At 41.1% G+C, this 14,494-nt stretch overlaps 1 protein-coding gene across 1 annotated transcript in view; it reads right to left on the bottom strand.

Annotated features, from left to right (window-relative positions):
• The window catches only part of CERKL (CERK like autophagy regulator), a 157,444-nt gene extending 143,022 nt beyond the window's left edge, over positions 1 to 14,422 (bottom strand). The window contains exon 1 of the mRNA XM_027773106.1: positions 14,185 to 14,422. Coding sequence (XP_027628907.1) covers positions 14,185 to 14,422 — 238 coding nt within the window. The remainder of the gene's footprint in view (positions 1 to 14,184) is intronic.
• Between the last annotated feature and the right edge of the window lie 72 nt (positions 14,423 to 14,494).

Genomic DNA, 14,494 nt, shown 5'->3' with positions numbered 1-14,494 from the left:
CACAGTGCTTCAGTGTTACTAACATTTATGTCAGACAGCCTCTTAAAAGCATTTAGAATTTTTTTTTCTTGCTCAATTGAGGAAGCAGCATAACCTAAGGGGTATGGTGTGGGCTTTAGGGTTAGGTGACCTGATTTTAAACTCTAGCAACTCCGTTACTATTTTGACCTTAGGAAAGTTATTTAACACTTCTGGGCCCTAGGGATAAGATTCCTATCTGGACTGCAGAGTCTTGTTAGGAAGGCTAAATACGTGAGGCATTTGGCTCAGGACTAGGCAGAGCCACCACCAAGAAGTGTTGGCTCTTTTCAGACAAGCTCTAGGTACTATTGTGTAACATCAGCGGTCGTTTCTAGAACACTGTTTCTGAGGAAAACCTTGGGAGGTATATAGGAATTCCCAGATGCCAGCTGGTGCATTATTTGCATTATTTTAGACTTATCTTTAGGCTTAATATCAATCCATAGCACTATGCCAGTAAAGAGAAGACAAAGGCTTGATAGGTGTGTGTGTGTACGATATGTTATTTGTATGTATAACTGCTTGCCTACTTCTGGATTTCATCATCTGTTATACTAAGGATCCTCAACTTCTGGTACACATGGCAAAAAGCTAGCAGAAGGTATAATTTCCTTCAACCCCATCCCCCTTTCTCCTTTCTCTTTTACTTCCTCTAGCACACACTGATTTGGAAAACTCCAGAGCATATAAAAAGCTATTACTGTTGAGATGTTGTCCCTTTACTCACCACACATGCATGTGCGTGCATGCACACACACACACACACACACACACACACACCTCACTTGCTCGGCATATGATTCCACACAGTTGCAGCATATTTTGGAATAATATTAGTGTTCAGACTTTCATAGGGATAGTTACCACTTCAAATATACTTTAGTAAAATATGGATTAAGTTTTCCGTGTCTCAGTTCAAACAATAAATCCAAATGAGGAGAAGTTACACAATAAGTTTATAGAAGTTAATTTATTTCTTCCATGAGCAAGAAAGACAGAAAAACAGCACCCACAATAAGGGTCCTGACACTGCAATCCACCCCCTGCTTCAGACAGCCCTGGATCACAAGACACACATGTGCCCAGCAAATTCATCAAGGATGTTTCCAGATGTGAAGCCAGAATCCTCTGACATAGATCCAACTCCCAGAGCATCATATTTTACCACTAGTCATTGTTAGGCCACTGTTTTTTATAGGCAATACTTCGACTTTACTATCAGTCAATTAATTCACAAGTAACAATAAAATTTTTTTCTTTTGTATACACAAAGTCAGAGAGCTCCACCACTGTGACATCTCTAGTCTCAGTTGCTTCATCTTTACATAGGCAGCTCAAATTTTATGATCATTATGTTCTACACCAGGGTTATTTTTTGAAAACTATACCTTTCTATATAGTCCAAAAGTTCAAAACTAAAGCCTGGGAATAAAGAAAATAAGCATTTTCAACTCTCCATGCTGTGTTGTCCAATAGCTGCATGTGGCTATTAAATCTAAATTAATTAGAATGAAATATAATTAAAAATTCAGTTCCTTGGTCACACTAGCCATATTTTTGGTGCTTGTCCACCGCTTGTAGCTAGCAGCAACTGAAGTGGACAGTGTAGACACAGAGCATTCCCATCATCACAGAAGGGCTAACTGAGCTGCCCTGCTTTAGACACTTCACTCTGTTATTTGCTTTTCTGACAGAACCAATTTACCTTAACGAAAATCGAATGTCTTTTAAAATACTTACATATTAATATATCTATAAAAAAAATAGAGACTTTATCAGCAGATGGTATACACGGTTATCAGGTAAAAGTCAATCTCTGTGCCCATTTTTTTTTAATTCCTCCTAATTTAACAGTGGAGGAACATACTAGCCATTTTCTTTAAGAGGCATTTTCTTCTTCATATGTAGACTGATGAATCAAAGCATCATATTTTACTGGGTAATTGGTCCTTCAATAACTCACATGAGTAATAGGTCATTTTGGGATTTAACCCCTGCTTCCATTATTTCTGACCACACGGCTCACCGACAGATGTCTCACTTTGGATGTGCACAACAGAACTCCGGGTATCTGTTTCACGTGCATCTGTTCCCAAACAGCTTAGGCAGATTAATACTTAGAATATACCCTGCTCTGCTAAGTCCCAGATAATCACCAACTTTTGTTATGTTAAAATTGTTTTTCTCATTTGCACATTTTTCTACATGACCTTTCATGCTGCTAAGTTTCCAGCAAATACATATGTTTGTATAAACTAAAAACTCAAGAAAATAATGTTGACTGTCTTGTAGCAGGAAAAAAAAAAAAAAAACATCCAAGACCTTATTTGGAAGCCCAGATCTCTGAGATTTTCTGGTCGCTGCTTTAATTCTGCTGAGCTCAGAGTTGTGGCAGGAATAAGCTTTTGAACAACAACATAAAATTGTGTCAACTCAGTATGGATATGAAAAAATAGATCATCACAAACCATAATTAAGATTAAAATCCTGATTTTATTTTTTAAGAAACTTGGAACAGAATATTCTGATGCTATGCTAACATAAAATCTTTGCTCAGAAATTTGATAGAGCATACTTTTTTCTTTCAAAGACACTTAAGTTTTATTGAAAAATGAGAAAATACAGAAATACCGGACTCTTGTTTTAAAATAAAATGACAGCATCTTCTAGAATTTTCCTAGAACTGCCCCATTCTTGTCACTATTAAACAAAACCACATTCCAGATCCGAAATAACAAATGACTGCGCTGGTAGACATTCTTCTCATGGTTCAACTCTCCACAAGTCAGGACTTGTGTCATCCAGTGTGGATGCCACTAGCACGTGGAAAATGAAATAGAATGAAGTATGGATAAACTAGCCCTTTTGTCCATCAGGAAAATAATCACTTATACCCAGCCTTGATTAACTCCTTTAAGAAGCAGCCTCTTCTCTTCCAAAGACAAGGTCCACGCAGAAGCCACTGCCTACCTCTCATCATTATGACCTGCAGCTGTGGAAAAGAGGCAAGGGGCTTTGGCCCACATTTCCCACATGGTTCTCTTAATTAGAAAATTATTAGGGCTGGAAGTGTTGTTGTAAAACGCACATCACCTCTACACACAAACCAGAATGCTGACCCCACTGACCATACAAACCTTACTCGGATTTATTTAACAAAATCCCGTAACACCTAAAGTCTTTAGAAATACGTACTTTCTTTCTAATTAAACTTCACAGGTGGTCAGAGCTGACAGTACTTGCTCAAAGTCAGTTACAACCTTGCTCTTTGCAGAGACAAGATCCCAGGGCCTTTGATGGCCACTCCTGAAACCTTTCTTTCCACAGATGGGGCAGATTACAGACAGCTGGAAGACGGAGGCTATTAAAAAACCTGCAGTGTTTTCATACGTCAAGGTGCTTATCCATTAGGAAATTATGAATTTAGTGAATCATAATCGACAATTATATGACATATATCAGAGTGACTCTCACATAGTAATAGTAAGGAACATTTTGTAGGGGCCAGAAGGTGGCATGGTGTTTAAGGTAGTGGACTTCCACATGACTGACAATGGTTCAAGTCCTGGATCCAGTGACTAAAAGCTCATGCTAGGCATTTATGTGTGTGTGCCCAAAATCCCAGGAGAAGAGAAGAGAAGGGATAGTGGCATGGCCATCCCTTCTAGAGGGTGGCTTCTCGCTTTTCCTCACACTCTCTCTCTGTTTCTTTCCTCTCTGGCAAGCTCACACACCCTATGGCAAAATCCTTTAAAAAGGAAAGAAAGAAATGTTTTGTGAAAGTCTTATTTTAGAAAATTACATATCAGCACAGACACATGTATAGTGTTTGCCCATCCCTACAGAGCCATTACTTAAGATATCTGAGGGAGTGTGGAGACACATGTTCCAAACGTGAGATAGTGTTGGGGCATATGGTAGCCCTTGCACAGATATCCTTAAATTGATCATTTAAAATACACTAAAATGTGAATTTAATATTGTCTAATCCTACCTATCACTTATTCTCCCCATCAGTAGCATTTCCTTTATGGGAAACAGATGCAAACACTATATTGAGTACTTGTATATCCAGGTTAAGGTAGCTGGATCCCACATGGCTGACTACATGGTTTGAGCCCTACCCAGAAGCTTGAGAAACACACTGGGCACATGTGCACGTATGCCCATAATCCCAAAAGGAGAGAAATGGAAGAGAAAGAACTAATCTTTCCCCATGAGGAGTGCCTTCTTAGACTTTCTCTCTCTCTTGCTCTCTCGCTCTCTCTCTCTCTCTCTCTCTCTGGTAAGCACACATACCCTCTGGCAATAAAAAAAACCCTAAGGAGTCAGCAGGTGGCATGGTGGTTAAGGCACCAGACTCCCACATGGCCAAACGCAGTTTGAATACTGGACCTGGTGGTTTGAAACTCACACTGGGCACATGACTGTGAATGCCCAAAATCCTGAGAGGAGAATGGAGGAGAAGGGATTGTGGTGTGGCCATTCCCTCTGATTTTTCATTTTCTCTCTCTTCATCTCTCTCTGTCTCTTGGGCAAGTGCACACACCCTATAGTAAAAATCTCACAGAAAAAAAAAAAACTAAACTAAAACTAAAACAGAAAACAATACATAGACTCAAATAGGACAATAAACAGATCCTGTTATGGAGGTACGCAAAAATGCTTGAATCTCCTGCTTCCGTCTAACATTTGAAATAAAAACTCATGACTGTTAAGCACACGTTCCTAAAAGTTGTCATTGGTTGAGATTTAAACAATGCAATATATAATCCATGCTGCTTTTGAAAGTACTAAGCTCTGAAAACCTCTGATTCAACAGCAACAGCTTAAACGAAGGGCTAAGTTATAAAATATGCCAATTAACCTGTGGCATCTGCCTGTGTCCCCTTTTTGGGCTTTCCTCTCCCATTTTGACACCTCATGCCCAGCCCCTGGCACCACATGGGGGAGGAACTGTGCAACTGCACTTAACCTGCTCTGCCTTGGCAGGGTCTCATGTCTCATGACACAGACGTCTTTGACCTTAGCATTCAGCCTCAAAAACTCACCCGATCTCTCAATTCATAAGGATTTTGCTCCAACCCAGGTCACAGACAGCTTGGCAATTACCTTATATAGCATCCCACAATTTGTGCTAATTTGGGATTTTAAAAGAAAGATAATCAGTTCCATTGTAGGCAATACAACAGAATTTCAAAAGCAATGATATCTCTTGGGACATGGAGTTTATGTTCTTGCAGTGGTATCCTGACCTACCTGTGTCCTGCTTTCTATCCGGCAGCTGAAAACAATGGAACCATCTTCCCATGACTCTCACAATGGAGATGTGGGCCAACATTAGCTCTTGTTAGAAATCCTAGACTCATAGAAGTTGAAAATATTCTCAAGGAGCTTATCATCAAATGGAAAAAAATACAAGGTTTTGTTCAGTGTCTCAGTGTTTGATAAGTAATTATGCCTAAAGGTAAATGTGAAATTGTAATGAATTTTCATCAATGTAAATATGTAGCATTCAAACGCTGAAGCACAAAGGAAACAAGTTCTCAGCAGCTGGAAGAGCAAGCATGTCAAGAGATACAGTACATGGAGAACTATTTTAGTGGTTCTTTCCATAACAATATGGTGCATGAGGAAAGTACTGGGAAATAAATACAGCAAGACCGCATGTGCCAGGCATGAGAACCTCTTCCATATTAAGGAGTATGTGTGTCTCTCATCCCAGGCCTGACTTGAGTGCGTTCCTGTAGGGTTGTCATATTCCCACTAGGCAAAGGGGGGAACTCAAGTAGACAAACTTGTGTCTGTGTTGACTCAAGGTCTCTTACTCACTACTCTAGTCAAAGTACCTCCACTTCCATCTGTTGTGTATTGAGGTTCCAGCTAAGAATACTGTTTTTTAAAAGAGTTCTCATGCTGGGGCCAGCAGGTGGCATCATGGTTAGATGCTGGACTCCCATGTAGTAGATCCCTGTTTGAGTCCTGGACCCGGCAGCTTGAAACTCATGCCAGGCGCATGTGCATGCATGCTCAAACTCCTGAGGGGAGAATGGAGGAGAAGGAATTGCAGCATAGCCAACCCCCTTGGGAGGGGGGGGGCGTAATTTCTCACTTTCTATCTCTCTGGTGAGCACACACACCCTACAGCAAAATTCTCTTTTTAAAAGAATTCTGATACAAAAGGGGAAGATACTCTTCTTGTAGATTATGTGGAACTGGTATTTAAATGCATTAGGCAAAACTAAACCTTATGAGTCTAGTAAACCAGTAACAAAGTCAGTTACTCAACAAACATCAAGTACTATATCACTCTCCAGGGTGCTGAAGCAAACAAAACAGTACCGAGTATCCTTCTATGTCCCATCTACATCCAATTTCCAGTCTTCCCACCGGCTCTTGCCCTTGTAGTCCACTTTGTATGAACTACACCAAGTGGCTCCCTGCCCTCTGCCATCTAGGAGACTTTGGATGGTGGTATGGACTAGAAACACAGGAGCTTGGATAACTCAGTCCCTGGGCCCTCCCTTTGAGATTTGTGATTTGGCAAAGTCCACAGCTCCTATTGGCCTTCTTCACGTAGTCTCTCTAAATCCAGACTTGGCCATGTGTTTCCACACTTTTCCCTTCGGGACCTAAGAATGATATCTCCTGCTCATCAATTATTAGTCCCAAGAGTACTTCAGCACTCCTACATCCTGCCTATAGCTTTACAAACCCTGCCTTTTAAAGACTCTTCTTGAGTTGCTCTAATAAGAATATTCCATTTATTCCCTCTTAGGACAGTAAATAACACAACAGACAAAAAATTGTGCCCTCTTGAAGTGAAGTAGTGGTGTAGAGCACAGACCACAGCAACTACACAGTATGGGAAAAGGTAATTGCTACTGAGGAATAGAAAGCAGCAAAGGGAGCCAGAAAGATGCAGGAGGAGGGAATGTTAAGCAGATGATCAGGGATAGCCTTACTCAGAATGTAACATCAGAGCAAAGGTTCAAATGAGGTGAAGAAGTAGGTCAAGTACAAGATTATAAATGCCTGAGCTGGGAAAGTGATTGACTGGACAGAGAAGAAAGGTAGATTTGGGAAATACTTAGGGTAGGAGTGGTGATTGAGTCGAAGCAATGAGCATGGGACAGTGAGGCTGGAGTGACCTTTAGAATCCTGTCTTAGATAACTTTCCAGGTTGCTTTCTAAATATTCCTTTATAAATTAAGCCACAGTTTATACCACTTTATATGCAATTCTATAATCCAGCCTATATAAACTGTAAGGAATTCTCACTCTAAATATTGTTATTGATCTAACACACACATACACCTAAAAAGCAAAGTTAAAGTTCTGACCCAGAATTTGAATCATGGAACTTTCTGAGTTCCATTCCAGAACTATAGTGTGAGATACAAGACATAGGAACAAAAAAAGTTGGTCTTCTTCTGGACATAGCAAGTGTGTGGGACTTCTGAAGGTGGAGGACAATAGATGAAAATACACTTAGAGAGCACATGGCAGGGAAGAATAGACCAGACTCCCTGAGAAGACCAGAATTAGACAGGCAGATAGCATGAAGTCCACACGGAAGACTAAGGCATGAGGTGCTGGTGATGTCAAAGAAACCAAGGCAGCTGAGCCAAAGCCAAATGTAGGAGAAATCCAGAGATAAGAGTTGAAGTTTCCCATTTGATCATGCAATCCGAAGATTGATGCTAACCTTTGCCCTAGCCGTTTCAGCAGAGAAAGAGAACAAAGGCAGGTCTCAGATGGTTGAGAATAATTAAGAGGTGAACTAATGGAAACCTTTTTCCTAGGCACTTATAAGAGCAAGTGAGAAAAGAGGCAGCTAGAAAGAAGCTTGCAAGGATGAAAGCAGGAGTCAGGATGGGAGAGTCTTAAACGTGTCACTACATTTAACTGAAAGAGCGGGTAGAGTATGAAGGCTGAAAATCTAAGGAAGAGGGTGAAATACATGAGACAAATTTCCAGTTGTGGCTGAAAAGATGGGAGGGATTGGCCTTGAAAAGAGATGATTAACATCTGGGTTGTGGCCATGGTGGAGACAAATGAAATGGAATGAAGGTGAAAGTCACTGAAACAGAAGAGGTCCAGAAAGTCTGAAGCTTTATGATTGTGATCTGACCATCACCATGGCAGAATGTGGGATACAGAAAGACACTGTGAGCCAGACAACAGGAGTTTAAACACAGAGGGAAAAAAGAAAAAAAAAAAACCCTTCATGCAGACTACTAAATAAAACCTATACTCCTTATCTTTGTCTTCAGGCCTGTATTCACTAAATACTCTCTTCTTGCTATACCTTGACAGACTCTACCAGTCACTACCTCCAGAAAATGGCCTTCCACTTTATGCCTTCATTTTATTTCAACCTATTTCTCTTCCACTCCTATCACACCTTTATTAGATGGAATAGTGCTTCCCACCCCCAAATTCAGGTCCAACTGAACCTCAGAATATAACCTTATTTGGACATAAAGTCTCTATAAATGTAATCAAGTCAAAGATGTTAAGATAAAATCATCTCAGGGACCAGCAGATGGTTTAATAGTTAGTCGCTGGACTCCCATGTGGCCAACCATGGTTCAAGTCCCAGATCTGACAGATTGAAACTCACGCCAGGCACATGTGCATGCATGCCCAAAAATCCCAAGAAGAGAATAAAGGAGAAGGGATTGAGGTGTGACCGTCCTCTCTGGGGATGATTTCTCACTTTTTATCTCTCTGTCTCTGTCTCTCTGGTGAGCACACACATCCTATAGGCAAAATATCTCTCAAAAAAAAAATCATCATAGACTTAGGGTGGATCTTAAATCCGTGACTACCCTCCTCATAAGAAGAGGAGGGACACAGAAACACAGAAGAAAAGGCCATGTGCAGACACATGCAGGTATCAGTTATGCAGCCATAAGCCAAGGCACACTGCATGGCACCAGAAGCTGAGAGGCTAGGAGGAATTCTCTTCTAGCGTCTTCAGGGGAAGTGTGACACCTTGATTTCTGATTTCTGGACTCCAAAGCTGTGAAGGAATAGCTTTGTTGTTTTAAGCCAAGTTTGTGGTCATTTGTTCCCACAGCCCTAGGAAACTAAACACCACCGTAACCTCTCATGAAACACTAATCAATTTAAGTTCTTTCTGGAAGTAAACAGAGACTTAAACAAACAAATTGATCTTCCATGAAGAAGCTCCCATCAAGAATAAATCTCTCAAGCCAGGCTCTGAATTGTAGTGGTTAAACACTGTACAGAGAGAGCTAGATCCCAGATGGCTGACTGTGGTTCGAACTCTGGCCCCAGCAATTTGAAAACCATGCCAGATACACATGCCTGTGTGCAAAATCCTGATGGGATAAGAAATTCGAGGAAAAAGGATTGTGGCATGACCATGCCCCAATGGGGGAAGGAGTGCTTTCTTTTTCTCTTTCTCTCTCAAATATATAATCCCCTGTACAATAAAGTATTTAATTACTTATTTAACTTTACTTATTATCATCATCATTATTATTTAACTTGCTATAGGGCTCATGCACTCACCAGAGAGAGAAGGAAAGTGAGAAAACAAGCCACTAGGTTCAGGCTCAAATAGCCATCAGCCAAGTGAGTGTCCAGTGCCTTAGCCACCACATCACCTGCTGGCCCCACAATAACATTTTTTAGAAAAGATAATAAATATCTCTCTTCTGAGAATACTGAAATCCTTAAATTCAGGGCCTACATATTATAGATTTTGATATCTTTTCACAAAACATATTAAATGCTTAATGTTTGATGAACAAATGTGTGGTGACATACAGTCTTATTGTTTGGAGCCATCTTTTCTAAGAGGTAAAATCTCCTTGACAGCAAAGATCAGGTCATCATTTCACATTTTCATAGCATCTAGCAAGTGTCTTAACACTACATACCAAAATATTAGTTTGTTAAAGTAGCATATGCCATCAGGTTGATTATCTTGATTGACTAAATCTAACATTATTAAAACATTTCTCCTGTCTAAATAAATAACTATATGTCATGCCTTCCATCTTGACTTACAGTCTCTCCTCACAAGCCTTACTTCTACAGAAAAGAACACCACACCCATTATCCCAAGCCACCCTTGAACCCAATAAAGGGAACTACCATCACTATGGTTATACTCATTTACCTGCCAACAAGACCAGCAATTAGTTTCGATTTTGGCAGTGATAGCCCTCATAAAATACATTAGTGTCTTTGCTCATTACTCAAGATAGAAAATTAGGAAATGATTACACTGTATTTCATTTTGTCAGTGAAAATAACTAAGATGCTATAAGTATAAAATTGAGTGGTCTTGCAAGCATCTCCTATGTATGATCTAATGATGTCTAGTGAACTCCCACACTCCCATCCTTTTCTGGGACAGCCAATAACTTGCCAATCAGAAATAGAAATAAGTCTCCCCTACTACATTCCTACCATACCACCTCTTCCCAAGTATTATAACTTTGGTGTATTGTAGTTTCTCTTCCATTCTCTAGCCCAATTCATTTGTCTATCACTCATATCTAAGCTAATTCAACTTCGGAGAGTATTTCCTCACATTTAAGCACATAGCTTCATATGTCTTTCTCTTTTCTCACTCCTATTATTTTATCTACCTAAAACATCTCTTGATTTCCTCTCTAAATAGAAGTACTTACTAAGGTACGAGGCATCTGTGTCAACAATTTAAAAGGCCCAATGTGATTTAAAGGCCGAATGTGGTTTGAATACTGGTATTAATTGTAAAGAAAAAGTAATATATCTACATAACGGGAAAAAGGTGGTTTTAGGGTACAAGTAAACAATGAACCAAAACTTGCCATGTTTAGAGTTATAAAACAGTCAAGATGTCTTTTAAATTCTATTGCCAGGAGCAATAAATAACCCTGTTTTTCCTCAATCACCATTCAGTATAAAGTAGCATTTCTTGGGACCAGCAGATAGCTTAATAGTTACATCACTGGACTCCTACATAGTCAGCCATGGTCTGTGTCTCAGATCCAGTGGATTAAAACACACCTCATGCATGCATATGTGTGCATGCCCAAAGTCCCAAAGGAGACTAGAGGAAAAGGGATTGCGGTGTGGCCATCCTCCCCTAAGGGGTGGTGATTTCTTGCTTTTTGTCTCTCTGTCTCTCTGTGGCTTTGCAGTGAATGCATGTGCCCTATAGCAAAAATCTCTCTCTAAATACATAGCATTTTTTTTCTCATGTTCTTGTTTAATTTTCTGTGTACTAGCATCACAACTTTGATTTGTATGACCTCCATTGTATAATGTCTCATTTTAATTCCACAGTATTTCTGCTTCATTGTAGGTTAAATTTGCTCTTTGGAGTAATCTAAACTCAAATTATAAACTTTTATATCCCATAATTTAAACTGGTCTAAAAAGTAACATAATAATTCTATATCCATAGTCTTGGCTTTTATCTTCAAGAGGCCCAAGAAAATACTTCATCTTGGGTTTTAGAACCAGCTGGAAACATTTTAATTAAGGTCAAAGGTAGTTTTTGTTAAGTGAGCAAGCACAGCACATGCAGCACAAGTAGAATTCACTCACAACCAGGGCTGGGTGCCCCATTAGTTGGTTTCTTATTGATAGACTGGAACAAGACACTTTAAAGCAGGGACTTTTACTATTCTGTAGCATAAATAGCACGCTGTGTCTTGCTTTCCGATAGGGGGAAACCTCTTTTTTAAATTCTTAAGTTTGTATTTAACTTTACAAAAAGAAATGGAAAGAAATAAAAGGTTGTGGGTCCAGCTGCTACGGCAGGCCCAGCTAAGATGCTAAGACCATAGGTCCACAGGGGAAAGCAGGAAATGGTGTGCACCGTAATCCGTGACTCAAGGTTGAGGCAACAGAATCCCAACACAACAAGATTCCATCTTTTATTTAGAGAGACAGAGATTTTGCTAAAGGGCACGTGCGCTCACTGGAGAGAGAGAGAGAGAAAGTAAGAAATCACCCCCTATGGGGATGGTCACAGTGCAATCCCTTCTCCTTCATTCTCCTCTCGGGATCTTGAGCACACACGCACATACACCTGGTGTGAGTTCTCAGTCACTGGGTCTGTGACTCAAACTATAGTCGACTACGTGGGAGTCCAGAGACATAAACATTACGCCATCTGCTAATCCTGAGATTCCATCTTTTAAAAGAAATTAATTTAAAATGAAAGAGGCCACGTACCACAGTCCAAGGTTTTCCCCAAGTCATCTCTAGACTAAGACTTGAATTATTCCTGTGGTAAATAACAACCTAGTGCTTTCTTTCCGACATAACTAAAATTTCAAGTCAATGAAAGACAAATGTTATTATGGAAAACAGTAAGGAGATTTCTCCAAAACTAAAAATAGAACTGCTGCATCAACCAACAATCCCACTACCGGTTTATATCCAAAGGAAAGGAAACCAGCATGTCGTAAAGATATTTGCACCCAGGGCCAGCAGGTGGTGTGGTGGTTAAGCTACCAAACTTTCACATGGCCAACTGTGGTTTGAGTCCTGGACACAGTGGCTTTTAAAACAACCCGGGGGGGGGGGGGGTCAGTGAGTGGAGTAGTGGTTGGGGAACTGGACTCACACATGGTCAACAACAGTTCAAGTCCCAGACCTGGCAGTTTGCTTTCTCACTTTCCCTCTCCTTCCCTCTCTGACTCTCTCTCTGTTCTAATAATAATTAATAAAATTAAGTTAACATAATTATAAAATAAAAGAAAATCACACCAGGTGTCTGCGCATGTGTTCCCAAAATTCTGAGAGGGGAATGAAGTAGAAGAGATTGCCGTGTGACCATCCCCTCTGGAGGGTGATTTCTCACTTTCCCTCTCACAGTCTCTCTCCAGCTAGTTAGTACACCTGTCCTAAGGCAAAAACCTTTAAGGAAAAAATATATTTGCATCCTAATGTTTATTGCAGTGCTGTTCGCAATAGGCAATATAGGAAATCAACCTAGGTACCCATCAACAGATGAATGGATGAAGAAAATGTGGTGACATATACCATGGAATACTCTTTAGTCATTAAGAAGAAGAAATTCCTGTCATTTGAGGTAACAAGTAAAACTGGAGGACATTATGTTAAGGAAAGTAAGTCCGGACAAAAAGGGAAATACCACTTGTCCTCACTCACAGGTTAAATTGAAAAGGATGACCTCAAAGCAGCAGAGAGTTGAAGAATGACCATTACAGGCTGGGGACAGTGAGGGGGGCAGGGCATAGAATGAAGATGCTTAATGAAAAATTCTAGCTAGGTAAGAAGAACAATTTCTGCTACAAAATGGTAACAGTAATTTAGTATACAGCTTAGAGTAAAGAGAATTTTGAATATTCTTAACACAAATGACAAATGGTTGAGAGAGCGGATATACTAATTGCTCTGATTTAATCTGTAGGCAGTGTATTCTTGTACTGAAAACTCACATCCTACGGATGAGTATGTACAGGTTATGTCGCTAAACGAATACAAGGTACATGCAAGTAAACCACATGATGTAACTACCACAACGTTTGATTCAATATTGTTCTAGGGTCAACATTAAACATCAAACGTTTCTAGACAGAACCCAAAGAAGCCTTGACAACAGCAAAGAACATGAGGATTGGGAGGATCTGGAGACACTCCCCTGCCCCAAGGGTTGGGGTTAAACTTTCAAAGGTCAGCAAATAGGACTAGCAGGTGGTGTGATGGTTAAGGCGCTGGACACTCCCACATGGTTGACCACGGTTTGAGTCCCTGACCTGGTGGCTTGCATTCTCACCACTTTCTCTTTCTCTAGCTGATCAAATTGGAAAATAATAATAATAAATAAGGTTAAATAAAATTCTTTTTTATAAAAAGACTTGGATTCAGAACCCATGCGGATGCAAATTCTGTAAACGGGCTTATACCTTCAGAGTACTGTCAAAAATTGATAGCTTAAAACTTCAGTTTGGAGGGGCAGAGCGGGTACCTTCCCACATTTGTAAATCAGCTCCCTCTGGGGCTCATTTTTCTTTTGAGCTGCAGAACAGAAGCTGAGCGCGACGTTTGTCCCGGGAATGTACCTGGGGCGGGCAGCGAGGCGGGAGGGGGCGGATAGGGGGAGAACCTTGGAGTTGCGCGAGGTGGGGGGAGATCAAGGCGCCAGGACCCGGCACTCACCCCCAGGGAGCTCGGGCTGAATAGGCCGCCACCTCAGGGCTCGCTCGCTCAAAACCACGTCGCAGCTGCCCCTCCCGATCTCGAAGATGCCCCGGAGCAGAATCTGCTCCGCGGCTGTCTCGGTCTGCTGCGGGGGCCCTAACAGCGCTGAGGGTACAGCAGCCGCCTTCGGGGACGCCTCTTCCTCCCGGCCGCCCTCCAGGGCGAGGACCCGGCTCCCACGCCTCCCCCGGGGCATGGCAGTGTCGCAGGCTGGGCCCCAGCCAGGGGTCCGGGGAGGCTTTCGGGGCAGGAGGGGGAGGCCGCGGCC

Source organism: Tupaia chinensis, unplaced genomic scaffold (genome assembly GCF_000334495.1).
Source record: "Tupaia chinensis unplaced genomic scaffold, TupChi_1.0 Scaffold000322_1, whole genome shotgun sequence".
Lineage (NCBI taxonomy): Eukaryota > Metazoa > Chordata > Mammalia > Scandentia > Tupaiidae > Tupaia > Tupaia belangeri.
The sequence above is the reverse complement of the archived record's forward strand: the minus strand, read 5'-3'. Positions and strand labels throughout refer to the sequence as shown.